Genomic DNA, 23,203 nt, shown 5'->3' with positions numbered 1-23,203 from the left:
TAGTTTCAATCCGGCGTTTGTGTAAAAACTACGTGCGGGCGTTCTGGATTGGAAATAAGTTGTTTCATTTCCCATCCATGAGTCTCACCTCTAGCCCTTTGGGCTTGAAACTCAATTATCCTTTCCACGGTTCATTAAAACTAAATGTTAATGTCATTGAATGAAAATATTTTTATGGTGTATAGACCAGCGGCCGAGGCAGTGGATTGTGTCACTTCGTAGGGCACCCCTTAGATCAGGGCAAATTTTTGATATTATGCTCCTAATAGGGTGTAGAATTGACAAAAAAAATTTGCCCTTCGAATCTCCTGCAGTTTTCGAGTGAATCGATTTTTAGTTAATCGATAGAACTTATCAAGGGTCCCCCCTTTACTAACGATTTTTTCGAAGTCTAAAAATCAAATATCTGAGACTACCAACGGATTCAGCGTGAAAAGTAGATAAAGAAAATGGGGTTATTTGTTAAGTTTCGACCACCTGGTGCCGAGAAATGGCATTTTTAAGGCGAAAAATCGACGTTTTTGGCGTTTTCCGATGACGTCAGCATTTTCCTATGAGCATTTTCAGAAAAAATCATTCCCACAACTGGATAGCCCTGAATTAGTAGTATCCAAAAATGGTATGGTTTGTCAACTTTCAATGTATAGATCTCGAGATGGAGAGGTGGATAAATATGCTGAAAAACTGCTGACTCAGCAACAAATATCGATAATTTTCAATATTTAAACTAAAATATCTCGAGATTAACTAAAAATCGATTAACTAAAAATCGATTCACTCGAAAACTGCAGGAGATTCGAAGGGCAAATTTTTTTTGTCAATTCTACACCCTATTAGGAGCATAATATCAAAAATTTGCCCTGATCTAAGGGGTGCCCTACGAAAACCATTTTAAAGGCCTTTTTTGAATTTCGGACGCTGGTCTAGTAAGATCAGCTGGTATTTTGGTCGTTTTCTCGAATTTTTTGAATGTTCGTAAATCAAAATACAAATGTAGTTTTATGGTGAAGGTATTCAACCTTTATCAACCACACTAGCGTGGTGGCGCAGATACAGCAGTCGATCTTTTTCATTGTGAGGGAGTACTGCAAACAGGGGGTAAAGATGCTCCTTTGATAATTAATTTCTAAATCCCTTCAATTTATAATAATGCTCATAAAGTCCAAAAGAAGTAAAAAATTTCCACAAAGTTTGTGCTCTCATTCCTCGAGTGTTTTTAAACCATTTGAGAAATTATTCTTATTTATTTATTTGTATCCCGGTCTTGCGCCGACCACGCTTCTCATGAAAAGGGTGATTCAGTTATGATTTCAGTCGATCGTCTTAAATTTTCATTCTCTTTGATTGTGATGTCACCGTGAATTACATCATATGTCATTTGAAATCAAAAATTAACTGTTCTTACCTACAATTTCTTTTTCAGCGTCCTCAAAAACCACTTTGCATTGTCTTCTCTTGTTACAGATGATTTTGCCAATTCTTGATCCTTTAGATGCATCGATTTTCTTGCCTGCACGAGATGGAGAAAGTGTTCAAAGATCTACCTTCAACTTAGAATAGCCACGCTTACTTCAGTTGATTTTGACTACTTAAAGATTTCGATTTGTTATCTTCAGTCGAAAAACCGCTATCATTTCTAGGAAACAAACTTGAACTTTCCTTAAGTTTTACACACCTGTGCCATAGGTAAATCGAGAATAATTTTGGGGCCTATCGACCAAACCTTACCCAACTCACATCAACTCGTGATATTCATAACGTAATGTTTTGTACCCGGAAGCGTCCGAAAAATACCGGGCGTTTTCCGCTAGTTTTATTGTTTAAATTTAAAAATAAGTGGCAAACACACGGTCTTTTTTTGTGTGCTTCCGTATAAAACATAACCTCATGGACATCAAGAATTCGAAATTGAAAAAACAAATTCGAAAGCTTGCAGAGCCACCCCCAGTCACCTTTCAAATAACACAATCACGCAAATAAAATTTCAAAATCACGTTATCACGAGTTAAATTTTCTTTCTATCACGATCACGTTGATCACAATGGCTCCTCCGATCACACAATCACGTACTTTAAAATCTTAATTCACGAAATCGCGAACTTGATAAAACGCTAATCATGCCATTACGAAAACCGCTGGCGGCCTCCTTGCATGCATACTTAAATGGTATTATGTAACAGTATACTTTGTTTGACGGTCCTGCTTAGAATATCTTAGCAACCGAAAGTTTCTATTGACCCTTTTGGTGTCAAGGTTTTTCCAAGTCGAGGCTGTTAAGACTACAGTGATAATTCAAAACGGATCTAGAGTTTCTTATTGTTTTTTTTCCCTGACGATCTATAACTTAGTATTCAGAAGGTCGTGCTTACTTACTTACTTTACCTCTATTGGCCGTGTTTTTAGTGGCTGCAATTTTTATAGGCAATTTTTTTTAACCTAGAAGTAAAAGCGGCGTCAATTTTTTACTACCGTTTAAACCGGCTAAGACGGATCGAGTATGATCGGCAGAAAAAGTAATTCATATTTTTGTACACAATTGAAAGTCGTTTTAGGGCGTTTAATGTAAATTTCAGTTAATCTTGCCTGATCTAAAGCCAATTTAAACATTTTTGTAGGTTTCAGCGTTATTTATGGCCTTTGGTGTAAGCTTAAAATTGAGCAATCGTGGATTAAGGCCCGCCGTAAAAAGGGGCCGATAAGGTTTATTTTTAAAATCCTTGAAGAAGTCTTGTTCCTTCAAAAATTAACTTTCATCGACATTTTTAAAAGCGAAAAGAAGATGAAACAACATGAAATATAGAAAATACCTTTCACAGAAAGCCATCAGAACATGTACATCATTCTTCCTTTGAAAGTGAAATCTTCATAGCTTCTTCATACATAGTCCCCTTTTTCTCTCCTCTGATAGATAAGAAGGAACCATAGACATCATACCAAATCAAGCGATTAACGTAAAACATACTACACATTTTCTTTTATAAGATGAGAGATTGCAAATGAATAGGTGAATTATCTCCTAGTTTAAAGTAATACGCTTGATGATGACAATCTCCCATCTCTTATAATCAATATGTCATAAAAAACGGTTATGTGTTGTTTTATTTTATTCCGTATTAATTGCTTGGCGATATGTACTCGATCTTTTTTTGTTCAAAAACCATATTGTGTATAGGAACATGACGTTTTGTCGATTAAATCCGACACAACTAGATTCCCTCGCTAATTAATAAAATACCGTCTCTCAGCATATCAACCAACAGCAGTGAGTAAGAGAATAATGTCATGCTCAGGACATCCCATTTTAAATTATGTCCCAAACGTACACCACCAATCAATGTATGTGTAAAATAGAAAAATGATCCCGTGTTCTCTGTTGTACCGTTTGTTACTCTAAATGTCTTTATGTTGTCATCTTATCCCTTTGATTTGATTTTGTTTTATCATAAAGAGTTTGTCATTCTCTGTTTGTTTATGTTTCGATTTTGTCTGTGACGTGGTCTTTTCTGATGACATCACACATATCGAGTAAAAAAGCTTATAGCTGTTATATCCTTTGTGAGAATGTGTGTTGGTAGTACGTTTTGATTGGATATTGATGAAGATGAGAGGGAGTCTACATAGGCGTAGCGAGATACCCTGCAAAATTTATGGATGAGAGCGGTTTTTACGACACTGTAATTATTTTCTTTGTTTTATCAAAAGATAATGAATATGTCATAAACGTCTGCACTCCCTCATAAATTTTGCAGGGTATCTCGCTTCGCCTATGGCAGTCATTAATATATTAATTTAAATCCTGCGAGATAAAAGAGAGAAATAATATCTCACCAGCATTTGTTATGGACCCTCTACCAGAAAAGTTGCGTAATCGTGTTACTTCCAGATGGATCAACTCAGGGGGGGGTCAGTGCACCAGAAGGTGGCATGTATCCTGGGGTGGGTGGGTGTTTGAGAAAAAAATTTGTCATGTACTACCTGTGTACTATAATTGGGGTGTTGGGTCCAAAATCGAATTTGATTTTTACTACCTGTGTACCAAATTAGGGGTGTTGGGTCCAAAATCGATGTTAAAAGGGTGGAAACAAAAAGGTTCAGAAATTATCTGCTAAAATAGAAATGTAAAGTTGTTCTATTATAAATTGATCAAGCCAAGTCTGTCCAAGATCATTCTTCCAAACTTCTTGGAATGAATTGAAATCCTACTAGATCCCACTGAAATGAAGGTTTATCGAGTCAATGTAAACATTCGAATATTTGAATTCAAACATTCAACATTTGTGCCAACTCTCACGCATTGGGTGTGAGACTCATGCATTTCCACATGGTCTCGCGTAATTTTGAAAAGTTTGATTTCTCACGCATTTTGCATTTTTGAGTAAAATTTTCCTGTTTTTCCGATTTTTGGAAAAAAGTTTTCCCAATTTCCCGATTTCCTGATTTTCCGAAAAAAAGTTTTCCCGATTTCCCGATTTTCCGAAAAAAGTTTCTTTATTTTCCGGATTTTTCTAGGTAGTGCCCGGTAATAAATGGGGGGTATGGGGTGGTTTTGGTTTTTTTCCAGGTACTACTCGGTAGTAAATAGGGGGTATGGGGTGGTTTTGGGATTTTTCCATGTAGTATGGTGTACTTCAGGGGTGGGTGGGTGTCAAGTTTTGAAAAATACCTTGTAGTACACATACATGCCACCTTCTAGTACACTGACCCCCCCCCCTGATCAACTTAGTGTTCCCAGCATATTTGGGCTGACGGATTGGATTATGCTCACGCACAAGTACACTCAACAGTGGATGTCACAACGATGTACAACTTTGTCCGGAACACTTTCCTTCACCCTTGTATTAGGTCTGAGAAGTGGAGTCAATCCGATCCAAGCTACTTCCACGAAAATTTTATTTGTAAGATTTCTTCGAAAACTAGACTTTGGAGAACCCAAATTTTACCCCTCGAAAGTTTCTGCCTGCGATATTTGCCTGGACCAGACGGGAACAGTGTTCCCCCCCCCCCCGAAATTATAGAGCTTCCCGTTCATTTTCGTAAGTACACTACCATTAGCTCAAATAAAGTTTCCAATGACCTCACACAACGACCATTGGAAATATTTATCGTTGGAAACGCCCATCGCCTATTACAGCAGCAGTCTTGCACGAGTGAGAACATAGAAAGATTAATGATTTTTCTTGTTTCTTTTTTTCTATAAACTATGGTTTTTGAGTTAGTTGGAAAAAGGAATATTTGTTCCGTTGCTACTAATTCGATGTAGTTTTCCCTCCTCTAAGGCTAGGATGTAGCAAACTAAAATATTAAACTTTCCGATCGAGGTATAGACTGGAGTCGTTTATAATGCATGTAATACTAATAATAAACACAAATAATGATACGGGATTTAGTTTGTATAAACGACTGGAAGAATCCGGTGTTCCAGCCTTATAGATACCAGGCCTAGCTACGCAGAAACTTGCGTAGCGAGAAAACAATTTATTAAGCAACGACAAACTCTCAAAATAAAATCAACTCAAATGAAACATTTTTAACACACAAATCCACACACATTTTATTTTCAAGAATTTTTTTTGAGCGGGAAAAAATTTTAATTGCGATATTGACACTTTTTTGTTTGTTTGGAGTTAGTGCACAAAGGTTTCTAGACGACTAAAATTTACTTTTTTGCTTTATTTCTAATATGTCTGAATTAGTCGTCTAGCTTGCTAGACTAATCGAGGTAGCGCTTAGAAGGCTCCAGTTCTTGAGTAACCCGCGCTTGCCTCATATCGGGGGGGAAAGAAACTTATTTAAAACTTTTGATTATGGTAATAAGATTAAGGTCAGGATTAAAGGCTTTTCATTTTCAATCATTAAGATAGATGGTGTGTATGAACAAAGTGTAAGCTCTACCTTTCTGAAACAGATATCTTTTATATCATGTAAAAGTTACGACTTCAAATTCAATCTCTTGCTCCTAATATACGCACGGCTATAGTTCTACTGCCAATGACTATGTTTATTTTTGGCTTACTTATTTCGAAAAATATTTCTTATTGCGCTCTAAGTTTTCTTGTACCATGTGAACTCACTTCCTTGTTCTATGTATTCTTTCGAATGTAAGAAAGATGCCAAGTTGCTGAAAGCCAAGCTAACGTTCATAACTCTAGACCAATCATCTTTTTTATCATGTAAAAGTCTTAATTTCACATCCAATATCTTGCTCCTAATAAAACCCTGGTCCATATTTTCCACTACCAGACACTGTCTATTTCTTGCTTATTGATTATCGAAAAATATTAGTTACACGGTTCACTCGGCAAGCCTCGCCACCAATACGGTTTTTACTGACCCTGTATATCCCGTATCCCACCTCGAGACGACCGTGCAACGGATTTATCCCGTTGAAGTCCCTTTGCATGTGTTCCAAAAGCACGAAAAATTTTCAAAACTCTCCAAGCAGATACTTACAATAAAGAGCAAACTATAAAAGCGGGATATGTGAAAGTGACATTTTATTGCATCGCAATTGAAAGTCTTGCTCAATCCATATCAACCAAAGAAAAATCAAAATAAAAATAACTTAAATATTTTCTGCATCCTATTGACACAAACATTCTCGATCACTGTTTTCCACTTGTTTTATTTTGTCTTTTCAAAACAAAACATTCGAATTTTGACCAAAACATTCGAAAGCGCATTCGTTAATATGCAATGTCTTCTTTTTTTTCTCAATCGAATGCGAGGAAGACAGATACGGTTTATATCCCACCTCCACGTGATGTCTTTCGACCAATGAAATCGCGAGAATCTTACTGATGCGGGATAATTCTTGTTACGCTCTAAGTTGTTTCTTTTCTTGTAACTCGCTTCTTTACATTTTCTTTCGAATGTAAAAAAATGCCAAGTTGCTAAAAGCCAGGCTGACGTTCATATAAGCCAATTCATAACGTTCTAGGTCAATCATCATTACAGTATAGACCATATGTGCTAATAATCTTATAAGCAAATGATACACTGTTTTGATTGACATTCATGCATGAAATAATTTGACATTCAATCAGCTGATACAATACAATGGATAGATGCAAACATGAAAATTCATTTCCCTCTCAAGTTTATTCAACTTTAAGTGCATGCTGTGCTGTAAGATCAAATTTCAATTTCATATTATACATATGCTTATCAAAAAGCTATGAGCTGCAAAAGTTTTAGGCGCACTGTATAACCCGGACCCGGACCGGACCCTGGACCCCGAGAAAACCAGGACCCCGGACTTTTACGAAAACCCGGACCCCTCTTAATTTTTCGAGAAAACCCGGACTCCTCGTAATTTTTCGAGAAAACCCGGACCCCATCTATATTTACGAAAAAACCCGGACCCTATCTAAATTTACGAGAAAACCCGGACCCCATCTAAATTTACGAGAAAACCCGGACCCCATGCCATGTGTTCTTTAGCTTAGGGTTCTCGGAGCCTATCAAAATTCGGGGGTTGGCCAGGAAATATCAAGATTGGCGGTATTATAGTTAATAAAGGCCGAAACTACAGTATTGTTGTCAAGATACTTCAACATCATTCGACGTCACTAACATTTAACTGTCTCTTGGGAAAACATAGTAAATTTGTAAATCAGTTGAAAAATAAAGCTTAAAAAATAAAATGTATTGGCAAAAATCAAGAGCACTTAATTTGTTGGATTTTGACTGAAACCGCCGAAAGCGTGCCAAATCATCTTCCCGCGGAATATTATACTTATGTAGTGGATGGCTCCTAGACAACTAAGACGATCCTTCAGGGAATTGGTAAAACGAATTCCATCACCATCGAGAAAGTTTTTTCGTAACATATTTTGACTTTGTCCAGGGATTTAGGTCACAAATTTCCGGGATATTCGAGGACGAAATAGTATAAAACAGAAAAAATAAGGATTTTCCAGGGTAGAAAAATAACACACATTAAGATTTTAGACATATTATAATAACTGATAGTCAACATTTTATTTTAAAATTTCAGAATGCAAGACGAAAAAGTTTGAAAAAGAGGTTTTGAATATTTCAGGACATCTTGAAAACATATATGAAATTTCAGAGGTCTACAGGAGAAAAATTTATTCCGGGATATTCCATGAATATAGTAAAATAACAAAAGAAAACTAACAAGAAACTGAAATGATAACAATAACAATGCAAATTCTTTGTTCATTCAAAAGAAATCCAATTTCCGAGGCAATTACAATAGCTTTTCAGAAAAGAAATTTAGAAATTACATCACAAAAAATAAAAAAGTTTATCTTTGTGTAGATTCTGTTCCACTTTCTTCTGGACACACTGTTTACTCGTTATGAATGTTGTTCAATTTAATCAAGATATTTCAGCTCGTTCGAGGGACAAAAAGAAAATTATTGTATATTTTGATATACGCTTTAACTTTAAGGGATGCTTTATCAAAAAACTCTAGTACAGAGCGGTCTGGAACAGAAATCCTTCTAAAAACTAAATTTGAAATAAAAATGTTCCGAGTGAAAAAAAGAATTTAAAAGGCAAAAAAAGAAACTTTCAAAAAGATTTCTCAAAGATTGATAAACACGGGAGTTGTAAACACGGGTGGAAAATTTAAGTAAGAAATTATTAGCGGGGAAGCCTATTAGGTATCCGAGAGTAAGGTTTATATCAACCGTATCATTAAAAAAAAAACACGAAATAACAAAAGAAATAGACTAACGAGTGAACATTTAAACAAAAGAAATATAAACGCAAGGATAACAACGATAACAAGTAAAATACATATTACATATTTCATTTTCACATTTAACTTCGGAAAAACTGGGTGCCAATCAAGAAAACAAAAGTTAACAAAAAGCTAAAACGATGGATTGTCAGACCAGAATTTTTGTCTATGATCTAGTCTGGAGTCTGTATAAAGCCTAAAAACAAAATTCAAAATCTTTGCAAAAGTCTCAAAAGTCACATATTCAAGACTAGCTGTGACGTTCTATCTACTTCATCACCTTTGTAAAGTACAGTCAAATGTTCTTTCGTGATAAACGGGCGTCGCGCCATTATGCAAGAAAGTTTTACGCAATAATATCTGTTTTTTTTGCTTGTGCTCCACTGTTTCGTACAATTTTCTTTATCTACTTTTGGAAACCAATCCTCCTCCTCCCTGAACAACACAAACAAGCTGCTATCTGATTTCTTAAAGCCGTTACGACATCCATGACACGTTGCAACATTTCCTGCTCGCTTTTTTATTTCATAGGGACGGATTTGAGGCTCTGGCATTGGTGGTATTGGTGGGAGTGGTCTTCCCAAAGGTAAAAGTGGTTGCTCTTTTCGCTCACTAGGTGGAACTGCATGTTTGGATGCTTTTAGAATAATCTTTGTTGGCATTTCTTTGACCACTTTGGAAGGTTGAGTAATACGGGTACCAGCTCTTTTCCTTTTGACTTTATGGGTATCGTTGGTTCCCGGGTTTCGCGAAAATGAAAACGATCCCTGATTAGTCTCGGATGTCGAAACAATGCTTTGAGCCTGGATTGGCTGGGTTGATAAATGGGTATCTCGACCAATGTTTTCAGGCTCTTTCAATACTGAAGAGATTTCTCGATTGGTATGGGTATCTTGATAAATAGTTTCTGGGCTTCCCATTTCTGAAGATATTTCCTGATCGGTCTGGGATGTCGAGGCGATGCTTTGATTCTGGATGGGGTTGATTGATGAATGGGTAACTTGACCAATGATATCGGGGTTTTGCCTGGCAACACTGGAGGTATCATTAAGGGTGTTGGTGTAAGAAAATACACTGTTGGATTTTCTTTTCCCTTTTCTCTTTGACGTTGATTTGGTAGCTTTCTTTCCAGTTTTTGGGTCCTTGTTGACGTTACACAGATCAGAAAGGTTTCGCCCTGTGAATCTGGATGATTGCTTTCTTTTTAATTTGTTAATAAATTTATCTTGAATCCCTTCTCTTTGAGAAACACTAAGGGTGTGCTCACAAATAGCATAAGCTTTGTACCTGTCACATGTCTGTTGACAAGATACGATTCCATCATTTTTGATTGATACTCTATATGGTTGTAACGGGTCGTGTAAATTCTTGACAATTTTTACTGTGGGTGCTCCAGGGGCATCGGTAATACTGTCCGGATTGAGCAATACAGACCCATCATTGAATATGTCCTTAAGAATTGTCATCGGAGGATAAAGAAGTCCAGTTTCCTCGGCTTTTATCTGAAATTCCGTTGTGGACGAGTTGTTAACAACAGATAAAGAATTGAAACGTTTCAAAAAAATCTTGCGCGTTGTGACTTGTTCATTTGATAAATACGGTTAATGTTAGGAAATTGTTGTCTGTACTCTGGTAGAAGCCGCCAAGAGTTCCTTCCCAAAAGAGCTAATTCGACTTGTTCTTCTTGGTACTCCGAAGCAGTACGCAATAGTTGAACCACTTCTTTTAATGACATTTTGCGTGAGTCGACAAGGCCAGATTTTAGTTTGGCGTTACTCGACTCGTTCGGGTTTTGGGTGTAGGGTTTTGGGGGAAACCCCAGTCCTGTCATTGCTCGTAGTTCGGCAGTCATGCAATTGCGTATGTCGTCTGCTTTATATTGCAAAAAAATAGTCCCTAAATTTCTTTTCCCCAGTCCCCATCTGTTCCCACTTAGTCGACAAGCCTCTGACAACGTTTTCAAATTCCTCGATTTCAAGCACATCTACTAACCCAGGCTCCTTGGTATCATTGATGGTTTTACCAAATATGTCCTTGAATATAATACTTTTATTATGTCCGTCAACACCTAACTCGACGAGTTTGCTAGTTACATTGTCTTTCATATGCAAATCGCAGAGCAAATGAAGACTGTCTCGAAAAATAGCCTTCAGCGAATCGTAAAGTGCTTTTTCTGAGTCAGTCCCAAAGACAAGGATGTCACGTGCATCATTGTTCCATTTGACTATTGAGTCAGGGAGCATATAGTATGATTCGTAAGATTTCCCGGTGTGGACTAACGCAGGTCCAATAAGAACGGGATGGACCCCAGCATCAGTTTTCAAACATCAAATGTCGATATGTTGTGAGTGTTACGAAATATTGCCCCAGATTGAATGTGGCATCGACACCAAGAACCGAAAAATTGGTGTTTTTGGTGCAAAATCGTTCAATATCTAGCAGTTGCTGATCTGACGAGACAAACACACTAACTTCAGGGATGACACTAAGTTCCCGGATGAACATATCTCCACAAGCTTTTTCCCTTTGATAAAGATCCCTCACCTCGATCAGTTCGTCCTTGTGGACCTTTAGACTACGGTTTATATTGTAGATTTGCATGCTGTTGCGGACAAGCTCATTCGGGCCTTCAACCCCAAGAAAACCCCCCGCATCATTGTAGATTTTGCTGACTAATTTTTTTGGCTTTTCGGTGTTATCTTTAATATAATCAAGAACTGAAACTTTTGTTCTCGTGTAAGGATCATCCGAATGGGAATTCCCGTGTGGGTGTGACGCGAAAACATTTTTTGGCTTGTCATCAAAATAATATTGAAGAAACGATATCGGTGTTGAGTCGAGTGTTACAATGACTTTATGGAAATCCCTGTGATGTCGGTGATAATATACAGCTCGCTTCACTTTAACCATTGTTTTATCATCTATTTTGATTTCTCCTTCGGGAATTTTCACTAGGCGTCCTTTATCCGGTACACAATTCATTCTTTTGGTTCCAGCACGTTCCCAATGCCCATGGAGATCACAAAAGATGTCTTTTGCATTAAGCATGTTATCAGTGTTGACGAGAAAGCTGCAATTGGCATTTACAAAGTTCGGATTGGACTGACACAGCTTGTTACGATCGTATCTTCCATAGTGAATGCTTTCAGCCACTGGCAGGGTTTCTAATGGTTTTGAAGCGATTTTCCAGAAAGGGAATCGTTTGTCACCATCGAGATAACATATAGCCTCTGAAGTTATTCCTAAAATTAGAAAATTTGAAATATCCACCTTAGATAGAATGTCTGGAAATGATAGTCGATCATGTCTACGTTTGTTACGTTAAAGAGAGCAAAGCCTCATCGAGTACAGAGCATAATATACTCTCATTCAAAGGGAAATAACTTCTGAACGCTCGCATTGCTAAGTTTTTTTTTATTGTTAACAAATGTTTATTACAGATCCTTATAGATTACCCTAAGGGAAGAAATTTTGGCGGACGTAAATTTCAGCAAATTTCGCCAATTACCAAAAAGTTATTGCTCTTACCAAAACCAATTCTTGCGAAATTTAGTTTTGTTTAATTGTAATTCATCCTTAGGAGGAATATTTGCACTGACAAAGGAAATGCACATAGCGAATATAGAATTGTCTTAAAAAATTATTACCGAATAAGCTTGATGCGAGAATTTTGATGAATTGATTTCTGAGATAAGCGTATGTATTATAATATAGATACACACAAGAGAAAAACCGCTTTACTCATAAGTACTTTATTCGCTTTGCAAAAATGGGGGCTTTCTTGGGGTTGGGTGCACAAAAATATATTATCATGTTCAACAGTACAATCTTACCAGGTATCTGAATGTCTTTCTTAGAGTCAAATTTAATCTGATTAAGTCGATCTACATATTTGCCATTACCTGAAGAAAAAAAGATCACTTAATAATAGTAATTTTTCATAGAATACAACGGAAATTTTCACATGAAAATATTAAAAAGTAAGTAACACAAAACTTTAACTTGAGGTGTAGTTAGAGGAAAAAATACTTAAACTATGATCCTTCGTCTTGTTGCCACAAGACCTAATTTCATTTGCAATACTGGTAGTACTTAAGAAAGCTTTGAAAGACTTTTCGAAACAAACTTAAACAAGCAACATGCTGAATGAACCTACCTAATGATTAACGTAAGATGAAAAAGGAAAAAAAAATGGTAATAATTGTACAAAAATTCAGACTGGAAAAATAAACAAGCTAGTCTAATGAAAATTGTAAATGGTAAAAGGAAATTTCCCCAAATACGAAAATTCGTATTTTATGGTAAACAACAATTTTCTGGGAAAAATACTTCAGCTATCTTTTAGAGAACCTTGCCCTCTATATTTCTGCCAAAAATCAGAAAAAAAATAATGAAGCAATTTTGCAATAAGTCCAAAAAAATTTTGCCCAATTTTGCCCAAAAATTTTTTTTCGAAAATTTGGCTGTGTCACAATTTGGGTATTTTGGCATTTTGCATCATTGTGTAAAAAAAAATAAAAATATAATGAGCCAATCCCGAGAAAAGCTTGTAACAGGTAACAGACGAACGGACGAACAGACGAAAAAACGGACATCGGTTAATTTTTAGGACCTCCGAGGTAGATGAAAAAACTGTTCAGTACCTTGTCCTGCATTTTCGATAATAACACAATCACTGTCTGAATCTTGTGTTGTCACGATACTTTTATCTTCACGTTCTGAAAAAGAGAGAGAGTAAATTAGAACAATAAAACTATTCTATTAATTGTCCATTTGACAAAGAAAACATATTGAAAAGCTAAATGAAGATTAATAAAAGTTTGACAGTACCTTGTCCTGTATTTTCGATAATAACACAATCACTGTCTGAATCTAGTGTTGTCACGATACTTTCATCTTGACGTTCTGAAAAAAGAGAAAATTAGTAGAGGGGGAGGGATGACCGACGTTTGTCGAAATTGATAACATTTTTCAGATTCCCTATTTTCTGAAGTTTTTGCCACGATTTGACAATTGAAATAAAATTGGGTAGAACTAGAAGCATTGAAAAAAATTAAATTAGGTATTTTTGACAATTTTTCGAAAATTTTTCGAAAATTCTTTAAAATTACCAATTTTACTGTTTTTAAAAACTGCTTTTAAAAGTATTTTAATAATTATCTAATTATAAGTCAAAATACAACAACTTTGTTCATTATATTTGAAGTAATCCAGTAATCAAATCGGTGAATAGGCTATGCAATAGGGTGCTCTTTAAATGATTCTTCCCCATATTTCAATTATCAAAATCTAGACAAAAAGGCCAGAAAAACGATACACCTCAATTTTATTGATTTTTAGTTTTCTGGCCAACCAGGTCCATACCAGCACCAGATCCCAAAAATCATCAAAAACTAATCAAAGATCAGCACCCAAAAAAATGTCCAAAATCAACTTTTTCATGAAAAATCACAATTATTTCCCTCTAAAATTAGAATAATAAAACTATTCTTTTAATTGTCTATTTGACAAACAAGGTACTTTGAAAAGCTAAATGAAGATAAGCAAAAGTTTGAAAGTACCTTGTCCTGCATTTTCGATAATAACACAATCACTGTCTGAATCTAGTGTTGTCACGATACTTTCATCTTCACGTTCTGAAAAAAGAGAAAATTAAAATGAAAAGATCTAATAAGGTGTAGCTAAGCACTTCAACATAGAGGAAGAAGATTGCTCCTTAAACTTATTGACCCATCTCCAAGACAACGCACACCTCACCTACACGCTCTTTTATAAGAATAAAAGAATAGCATTATTTTTATTTTTATATTGTACTAAACAATAGACCTCTTGTCTCACACAGATAATTCTTATTGCAAGTTTCACCAAGAAAAACATGGCACCCTTTAGTAAATGCCAAATTTCCATATTGAAAATCCTCAAATCACAGGAGTTTTGCATGTAACAAAAATAGACTTGCAATTTATTCTACAGTGATGACACCATGATAATTCATGGTGCAATACTGTTTTCAATTAATCTTGAAATAAAAGAATTTAGACATTTCATAGTTCTCACAAAATCCAAAATTTACCCTGAGTTTTTCTTTCTTCTGCTCCTTCAATAGATTTTGTAATCGCATATTCCTTATCACTTGATATTTGATGATCATGAATGTTAAAATCTTCTGGTGCTACAAATTAGAAAGATTTGAAAATTGATAGATTGCATTTTTAAATATAGTCCTTTTAATAAATGTTATGATACTTCCCTCAGATATAGTGGATACCCCCACTAGAATGTAGGTCAGGGTTAGGTAGTTTTAAAAATCTTGGCACAGGTGGGGGGTTTGAGGTTTTTAGAGATCAGGTGAGAATTGGCTCATCTAGGTGGAGTAACTTTATTCAGGTGGAGGTTGGAACAATCATGTACAAAATCTTCAAATCCTCCTTTCATACTTGAAGTTTTCTAGATTCAGAAAGGGTTGATACATCCAAAAATCAGCCATATTGATTTTAAGGTGGGTGACTCTATGTGGGGATTGGATGGGTATTGTCCACTATGACCTTGTTTTCGAAGTAATATGACCAGCGGAATTTATTCATACATTAAAGTATGATTTGGTTTCAAAAAAGGCAGTTTGTTGTTTGTGACATTATTTGTGAAAAAGCCTAGTACTTTTTGACGATCTTCAAAAATCGTTTGGAAAATATGTTAAAGAATTACAAGCGATTATGTTATTGTTATGTGCTAAGAATGAAGATAAGATTGAAGTTTTGAATGTACTTACGTATTGAGGATAAAGCTTGGGTTTGCTGTAATGAAAGGCCATGTGTGCTAGACAAAGCGTCTGAGATTTCTAAACAGAGAAGATATAAGATTGCCTTCTTAACTTCTGCACTATTCAACTCTTTTTTTTTAATAAACTCTTATAAACAGACTTCAATCTTTGTTCTGCTTTGTTACACGTCATATATGACATCACAGGTGGAAGAATTGCAGATTTTTGATTTTATGTATCCACTGAGGAAAATACTTGGAATCATAAAATCCCAAATGAGAATTGTTTTTCAAAATTTGTTAAGCTTTATTTGTTTTTTTGGATATTTTTTTATAATGTTTTCAGACAAAAATAAAGTGTTGGGAAAAACTGTCCCCCTATAGAACATATGAGAGAAACTAAATGTTATAAAATCAAGAATGAAAAGTGCATACCTTTTTGTTGTCTCTTGACAATAGGTTCAAAATGCTGCCCTTCTTTGTGTAGGTGAATGATTCCATTTACTGGATTTGCGTCTAAGGCTGGAATGATTACGTTCCGTTGAACCAGCTGACCATTCTCTTTCTCCCAAACAACTGCAGTTGTTTTAGTTGTATTTGATAAGGCGTTAGCCATCATATCAGAAATACAGTTTGCGTAACTTTTATTGTCAAGTGTCTGCTTGATTTCATCATTATAATCTTTTTGTCCAAAGAAAAACGGCTTATAGTTGTCTTGATTCGTTAGGAATTCCATACGCACCAGATCCAAAAGAGATGTATATGCGGGTTTGAACTTGCTTGTTGAAGATGCTGTCAGTGATATCTCCCATGAATAGAAAATACAATGCCCGTCACCTGGGACTTCAATGATTGAATATGGATCAGGCAGTTGGAATATACTATAAGGATATATCAGAAATAATATTCAGATCTTCTTTAAAGGTCGTTCCTAAAAAATTTCTTGTTTCTGTGTTACCAGCCGGGTGAAAATCTTTTTTCAGTATAACTCGCCTGCTAAATTTGATTCATAGGTTTGGAAAATTAAAAATTACATAATTTGAAAATTATTTATGTAATCTAAAATTTCACCTTTCTTCTTTTAGAATTTTTGAAATATATATTGGATCGATTGGATTAAAGTGCACTTTCTAACTATACAGTACAAAATAATCTTTATAATTTATAATTGCAAAGAAAAGTTCCTCTCCCTATCCAGCAAATTAACTGGTTTTGATGATAAGTATTTTCAAGCTAATTTCTTCTCTTTATCTCTTTTGCTAACAGGAATAGGATACGAAAAATATGGTCACCCTAAAAATAATTCCATCAGAAGACCAACTATAATGCCATAGAAATTCTAAAAATAAGACAGCTTTTCTTATTTTAAAAATTAAAAAAAATTGAAAAATTAGAATATAAAGAAATCAAAATATCAAGAATTTCAATCTCAAAAGTCTTTTATGAAACCCTGTCAAAGATTCAACCTAGTCACTATTTACATGGTAATGTAGCATTTCTTTAATAAAAAGCACTCAGCTTGGCTCACTAAACTTAACCATTAACTTGCAAAATTGGGCATTACTGTATGCTTTAAACATGTTTAACCAATTAGCCAAAAAGTAAAGAAAAACTAAAAAATTACCTCTCTTGTTGAAATGACATTTTTGCTTGATAACAATAGCTAACGTTTTTCTTATCACTGTATATTATCTGGAAAGCATTGAATAAAGAATTGCTAATAACCTGTAACAATATTTCTATTTATTTACAATCAATCTGTGTACAAATGCAGAAGTTTGAAAACCTTACAATTAAGCTGAAATTCACTAGTATTCTAGGGTCTGAGTGTAATAGAGTGTGCATGATTTTTTAACTAATTTTTAACTTCTGATCCCGGTTTGTGTAATTCACGATGCGCGATCCAACGATTCACGATGCACGATGCACGATCCATGCATATATTATGTTAATTATTCTAATTATGGATTTACAGGTTTTAGTAATCACATATCTTAATTCCTTCTTTTGTATTCCTGGAAAATCAATGTAAAGCATGCGTGTATATATTTTAACCTCGACACTCAAATCAAATCAAAACATAAACTTTTTTGCCCATGCCTTGAATTGAATATCTTGTAACCTTTTTGCTTTCTTTCTTAAAAAAAAAAACGTTTCTCCGATTAAACCAACCAAATGCATTGGATTGAGACAGGGTTATAAACAAAAATTTATAATGTTGTGGTAAAGTAGGGAAGACGTTTTTTAATGAAGAGCGCGTGTATAAACTCACATTTTTTGAGAAAGATCAAATGAATTGACTTGATCATCAAAAGTAATAAATTTTCCGCGCCAAAACTTTTCTATGACGTCAAGGCTTTTTCTTTCATTTTATAAACGAGTGAGGCATGCGGCGAACATTTTCTTTCTCTCACTATCAATTTTTGGTTTTTCTACACAGAAGATATAAAGTTATTTTAATCATTCTGATTATGATAAATTATTTTCCCTTCTTTTTTTAATTTTTTTTTCGTTATTGTTATATGATGTTTGTAGCTAGTATTATGAAAACTTATTCGTGCATAATTAGAATAATTAACATAATATATGCATGGATCGTGCATCGCGCATCGTGAATCGTTGGATCGCGCATCGTAAATTACACAAACCGTTCTGATCCTGGTCAGGAATCATGTAAAGGCTCAAAAAAAGTTTGGTTTAAATTTTGGGATGTGGTCAGAAATCCATAATGGCGGATTTTTCATTTTTAGATGCGAAAATATTTTTTCTGGCAACAAACCCACGCATGTTATACCAAACGGTCGGAAATTTTCCCCTGATTAAATTGAGGATATAAAATTGAGGTTGAAAAATTAGCTATCTCAAGATATAGATCACTTTCGTTTTCTATTAACTATTTATAACTTTGGTTGCTCATATTCAGCATAAGGCTGAATGACGTCACTTATCATGCTGATATGAGCAAAAATAAAAATTGCCAATTTTGGCTCCAAAAATTGAAAATCGTAAAATTTTGAGTACAGAAAAAAAATTAATAGATAAAAATGACCTTTTTCTTTAAATTATTCATAAAATTTGTATTTAAATGATATATATATATTTGACATTAAAAGGGCAATTACGCAAAAAATGTGCCATATCTTTTTGACACCTGCTTGTCATCATGCTCAAGGTGTGAAGATAATAAGGGGATGAAATGTGTTTTATATTGATGCTATATAAAATTTAGGAAAACTCACAAAATTTCGTTGACATAGCTTTTATATTTCATGAGTTATTACCAAAAGTTTTTGGTTGGTACAAAAATAGCCCCCCCCTAGGCATTATAGGGTTAAGAGAATAGAATGAGATGGCTTATAAATTTGCAAATCCTGGAAAATGACTTTCAAAGTAGGCTTGTGTGCAATCATCTTCTAATTACATTAACTATCCTCATCATGTGATTACATATTACATATCAAACAAATCGATTATTGATTACTGAAGTCATATCACTATAGTAATGTTTAACTTGAATTAGGTTTTAATGTCTAAGCAATTTCAGCCTGATATTTCATAATATTGCCTTAACTTTTTGTGGAGGCATGATCTTGCTCTGATATTTTGGTTGCCAAATATATTTGGTTCTTACTAAAATTTTAAAAAAAATTCTACTTTCTCAATACTTTACTTACTGTAATCTCAATTTTTTAATTTTTTTGTCGGTGTCATTTGACGAAGAAAAAATATTGAAAAATATTGCCACTGCACGCATGACAATTTGATTTGGAAAAATTGACTAGAAGCAGTGCATTTATTCAGTTTTCTCCTCTTTTTGCATAAATCTTTTAAAATAAGGAAACATGCACACCAGATTGTTTTTTGAGCATAACTTTGGGCTAAGCCTGTGAGATACAAAGTCTATGCCGGATATATATATCTATCATATACATGCATTACTTTCTAGACTGTCATAGAGACCCTCGTAATTTTTGAAAATTTAGTACCCCACCCCGACCTGAGTACCGTGAGATTGGGTTTAATCAAAATACAAAATTAAATCAAAACAAAAATGGTAGAGTAGAGCTGCGAGCGGAGCTGCGAGCAGAGCTGCGTAGTTGTATTTAATTTAATGACCAGCCAGGTCTTTCATTTGAGGGCTTACTTTGCATGTTGGCCTCCACTGATGCAAGTTACCCAATCCCACAGTATATCATTGGGTGTATAAAGCACCGTGAAGCTGGGTAACTTGCATCAGTGGAGGGAAACTTGCATAGCTATCAAATAACCGACCAATCAAAAGCAGCAAAATTTAAAATTTAAAAAAAAATTAACTACGCAGCTCCGCTTGCAGCTCTACTCTACCATTTTTGTTTTGATTTAACTTTGTATCTTAATGACCAGCCAGGTTATTTATTTGAGGGCTATGCATGTTAGCCTCCACTGGTGCAAGTTACTTGATCTCACGGTAGCACAGCAGGCAAAAAATTTAAAATTAGAAGAGACTTTGGAGATGCTAGAGACTTATTATAAAAAGTTATATGCATGGTGTGTTAGCTAGTGTTATGCTAGGTGGGATTTATCAGTAAAATGAAATATAATCCATTGATATGCTTATTAGGTATTGATTGCTTCACTCTATCAATGAACTAAAGCCAGCAGCTAGAGAAAAATTTTTTTGGAGAGAATGGAACAGATTAGCATTAGCTAAAACAAAGCAAGGCCAAGAAAATATTAACCAGCCTCACATTCTTCTCAAATCAAATTTCAAGCCATATACAAATGAAGGCTAAAAAGTGTCTACCTACCTTCTTCTTTATAGATTGAAGTTTCCAAAACTTTTCAAGAATACAAGCCACAGTTACTTGCATACATATTCTAACCAGCAACTGAACAACAACAAAAAAATGCACGCAATGTTTTTAACTTCGTCAATTTTACAGACCTATAGCAGCCTATAGTCCACTGCATAAAGCCGCGTAAAACAAGTGTTATCAGAGCACTTAGCTTACCTAGCCCAGATTCTTTTCTTGGAATTTTCTCTACGAGAAAAATTACGAGGGGTCCGGGTTTTCTCGAAAAATTAAGAGGGGTCCGGGTTTTCGTAAAAGTCCGGGGTCCTGGTTTTCTCGGGGTCCAGGGTCCGGTCCGGGTCCGGGTTATACAGTGCGCCAAAGTTTTAAGGCACTTCTAGGAATCATAAAATCACAATGCGCAAAAACATAAGGCTTTTCTACATTTGACGAGCCTTATCACCCGACTAATAACATCTGAATACCAACAATACACCTTTTTGACCGTAGTCGCGCGGTCAGGCTTTGCACTTTATCATTTAATTTACCACCCTAAACTCGATCCAATCCTTTTTTTACACTTTTTTCTATTGTCTTTAAGCGCGAAAAAAAGACTGGGACGACTTTAGGGTGGTAAAACGGACAAAAAAATGCCCACGTGGCAATTGGCGGCTAGCGGCTATGGTCGAAAAGGTTTATACAGGCAGATTGGTTAAACGCTACGTTTTTATTGGCAATTTTGGGTTTACAAACAAACCTACAAAGTCAAGAGTTGACCATCATTGTCCGTAGCCAGAACTTCCTATCACCATACTACCGTGTATTTTGCACGGAATCGTTAATAATATACTAAAAGGGGTCTGTAGTTTTTGTGATTTTCAAGGATCTGTGATCGCTAGTACGGGATAGTGACGGTAGTTAGCATTCGGGATGATAGAGGTTATTGTTAAACCTTTTTCTTTATTACTAGATTGGTTTTGAAACGATCTCATTATTTTGGGATTACGAGAATGTTCGACAGAGGCGTTACTACACGTGTACGATTACCGACGAAAAAGAAACACCATATTTCAAAGTGAAAGTTCATTCAAAGACTGGCGATCCCAAAGAATTCTCTAACACGGCTCCTAAAGGTTTGTTCAGGCAGTCCGTTGTTTTTATGAATCTAACTACTCTCGGCCTGCGCTTTTACTGAAATTTCTTATTATAAATTGAAAATTTACTTTCACCTAGGAATATTTAAGTCACTTCTCCTAATATCTTTAAGATTGGGCTTTTTTAGCCAGAAGGAAAAGTTTCTCTGAATTTGCAGTTTAAGCCTTTATTTTGTAAAAGCTTTGTCAGTTGATGAAAACCAAGCCTTTTCTTAAACCTTCATCGCTTTACCCCTAATAAGACTTTCTCATTTGTTTACCTGGAAAAAATTAAAATCGTGAATCTTCAACCCCTAAACTTATTTTTTAATTGACCAAATTGAACGGTTTCGCTTCATCATCCTAAAACGTCCTGTACAAGAAGGGCATTAGTGAAATTGTCAACTTACTTTCATTTTTGAAACAGGCGCTTGGGAAGAAGAAATCCTGAAATCAATTCAAAAAGAGCGAGGGGATGGAAACTTGTTGAAGTTCTTCCCAGAGTTCATCAATGGACAATCTCTCTTCGGTCTGGTCGAGTGCACCATCAAACGAATGATGGAATCTGTAAGTTTAACAATGATATGACTTTTTTTTGCAGTACTTTAAAGGAATAATCAGTTTTTTTCCATTCGACACATTGATACTCCCAATCTCTCTTTGGTCTTTTCGAGTGCACCATCAAACGAATGATAGAAAAACCTTCAAAACTTTTACTCCATTGTTTTCCAAACTCGAAATATTAAAATCTAACGTATCACAAAATGTATCTACTGGCACTATCGAAAACAATCTCATTGTAACCCGGCGCAAGATGAATATTATTCTATACTAAAGATATCCTGCTTTTTTAACTTTTAGTTACCTGGCATCCCAACCATTGAAAAATACAACTTTCGTTTTGGCCGAACACCCATTCTAATCAAAGAACTCCCACTTGCTTTGAACCCGTCCGGTTGTATACGTTCTGAACGTTTTCACAAACATCGAATCAGGTATTTTGAATGTGTTTTTTCATTCCATCCTTTCTAGCAAAATTAACAATGTTCAATGTTGGAGATTTAAATATTTTGGCTCAGAAAAAAAGATTAAGGAAATCTACATGCATTTTGGTTAAGCCATTAATATTCACGCTTTCTGGACACATCACATCTATCCAAACATGAAGACTTCTTTCTACCCCGGCACCAATTGTACAGGATATGGTAAAAACTATCTTGACTAAGATAGTTACCTGTTCCTTAATGATACGTTTCCTTTAGCCAACGGTACTTCAATAACAAGTCTCATTTCATTTCTCACAGGCCGTTAGCCATGCGCACAGCGTCTGATCACAGCTTAACGCCCACACCAGCGGTTGACAGCAGCCTTAACAACGACAGCTGGTTGTCATACCCTCAACGCACCGCACAAATACTGGGTACGAAGACTGGGCAGTATCGAAAGATGAGACAGGACTGGCGTAACACTGTCATTCTTGGTCGTTCGAGGATCCAAGGTCTCGGCCTGTTCGTCAAAAAGGATGTCGAAGAGGTTAGTTTACTCCGCAATATACTCGGTGTTTCAAAAATAAAATCAGCCTAAAGTTGAAATTCTCACGCAGTATCTTTACTTACTTAATACAGTCAAGTCTCTCTAATTCGAACCTCTACTATCTTCCGAATCTTTCTATAGTTTGAACTAAAATATTGATCCCAAGCTAGAAAGTAGTATAAAATAGTCTCTATAATTCGAAGAAAAATGTTGGTCTCTTGCACAACAAAGATTGTCTGTATGTCTCTATGTCAACAATGACAATGACAACACAGAATTGACGTTAGTTTGACTCA

At 35.3% G+C, this 23,203-nt stretch overlaps 2 protein-coding genes across 2 annotated transcripts; one reads left to right on the top strand and one right to left on the bottom strand.

Annotated features, from left to right (window-relative positions):
- Positions 1-9,506: 9,506 nt before the first annotated feature.
- Positions 9,507-20,433, bottom strand: LOC136816283 (uncharacterized). Its single transcript, XM_067072612.1, has 9 exons — positions 20,257-20,433; positions 15,905-16,350; positions 15,480-15,548; positions 14,784-14,882; positions 14,272-14,346; positions 13,541-13,615; positions 13,354-13,428; positions 12,544-12,612; positions 9,507-11,952 (listed from the first exon to the last, which is right to left on the bottom strand). Exons 2-9 carry the CDS (start codon positions 16,203-16,205, stop codon positions 11,024-11,026), a joined length of 1,692 nt encoding a protein of 563 aa, XP_066928713.1. The 5' UTR covers positions 16,206-16,350; positions 20,257-20,433; the 3' UTR covers positions 9,507-11,023.
- A 489-nt stretch (positions 20,434-20,922) lies between these two features.
- LOC136816295 (histone-lysine N-methyltransferase trr-like) lies at positions 20,923-22,958 on the top strand. The gene is made up of 5 exons (XM_067072622.1): positions 20,923-20,934; positions 21,212-21,374; positions 21,802-21,941; positions 22,236-22,369; positions 22,679-22,958. The coding sequence occupies exons 1-5, from the start codon at positions 20,923-20,925 to the stop codon at positions 22,956-22,958; spliced, it is 729 nt and encodes a 242-aa protein (XP_066928723.1).
- The last annotated feature ends 245 nt before the right edge of the window (positions 22,959-23,203 follow it).

This window comes from Clytia hemisphaerica, unplaced genomic scaffold (assembly GCF_902728285.1).
Source record: "Clytia hemisphaerica strain Z4C2 unplaced genomic scaffold, Clytia hemisphaerica genome assembly, whole genome shotgun sequence".
In the NCBI taxonomy this organism is placed as follows: Eukaryota; Metazoa; Cnidaria; class Hydrozoa; order Leptothecata; family Clytiidae; genus Clytia; species Clytia hemisphaerica.
This window is presented reverse-complemented; position numbering and strand designations above follow the sequence as displayed.

Coding starts and splice junctions, on each gene's coding strand:
- LOC136816283 (XM_067072612.1), bottom strand. CDS start 16,205: ATGGAATTCCTAACGAATCAAGACAACTATAAGCCGTTTTTCTTTGGA. Junction 12,613..13,353: donor TATCGAAAATGCAGGACAAG/GTACTGAACAGT, acceptor TTTTTTCTTCAG/GTAATGGCAAATATGTAGAT. Junction 11,953..12,543: donor GAAAGACATTCAGATACCTG/GTAAGATTGTAC, acceptor TTCTAATTTTAG/GAATAACTTCAGAGGCTATA.
- LOC136816295 (XM_067072622.1), top strand. Junction 21,375..21,801: donor CTCTAACACGGCTCCTAAAG/GTTTGTTCAGGC, acceptor TTTTTGAAACAG/GCGCTTGGGAAGAAGAAATC. Junction 21,942..22,235: donor TCAAACGAATGATGGAATCT/GTAAGTTTAACA, acceptor TTTAACTTTTAG/TTACCTGGCATCCCAACCAT.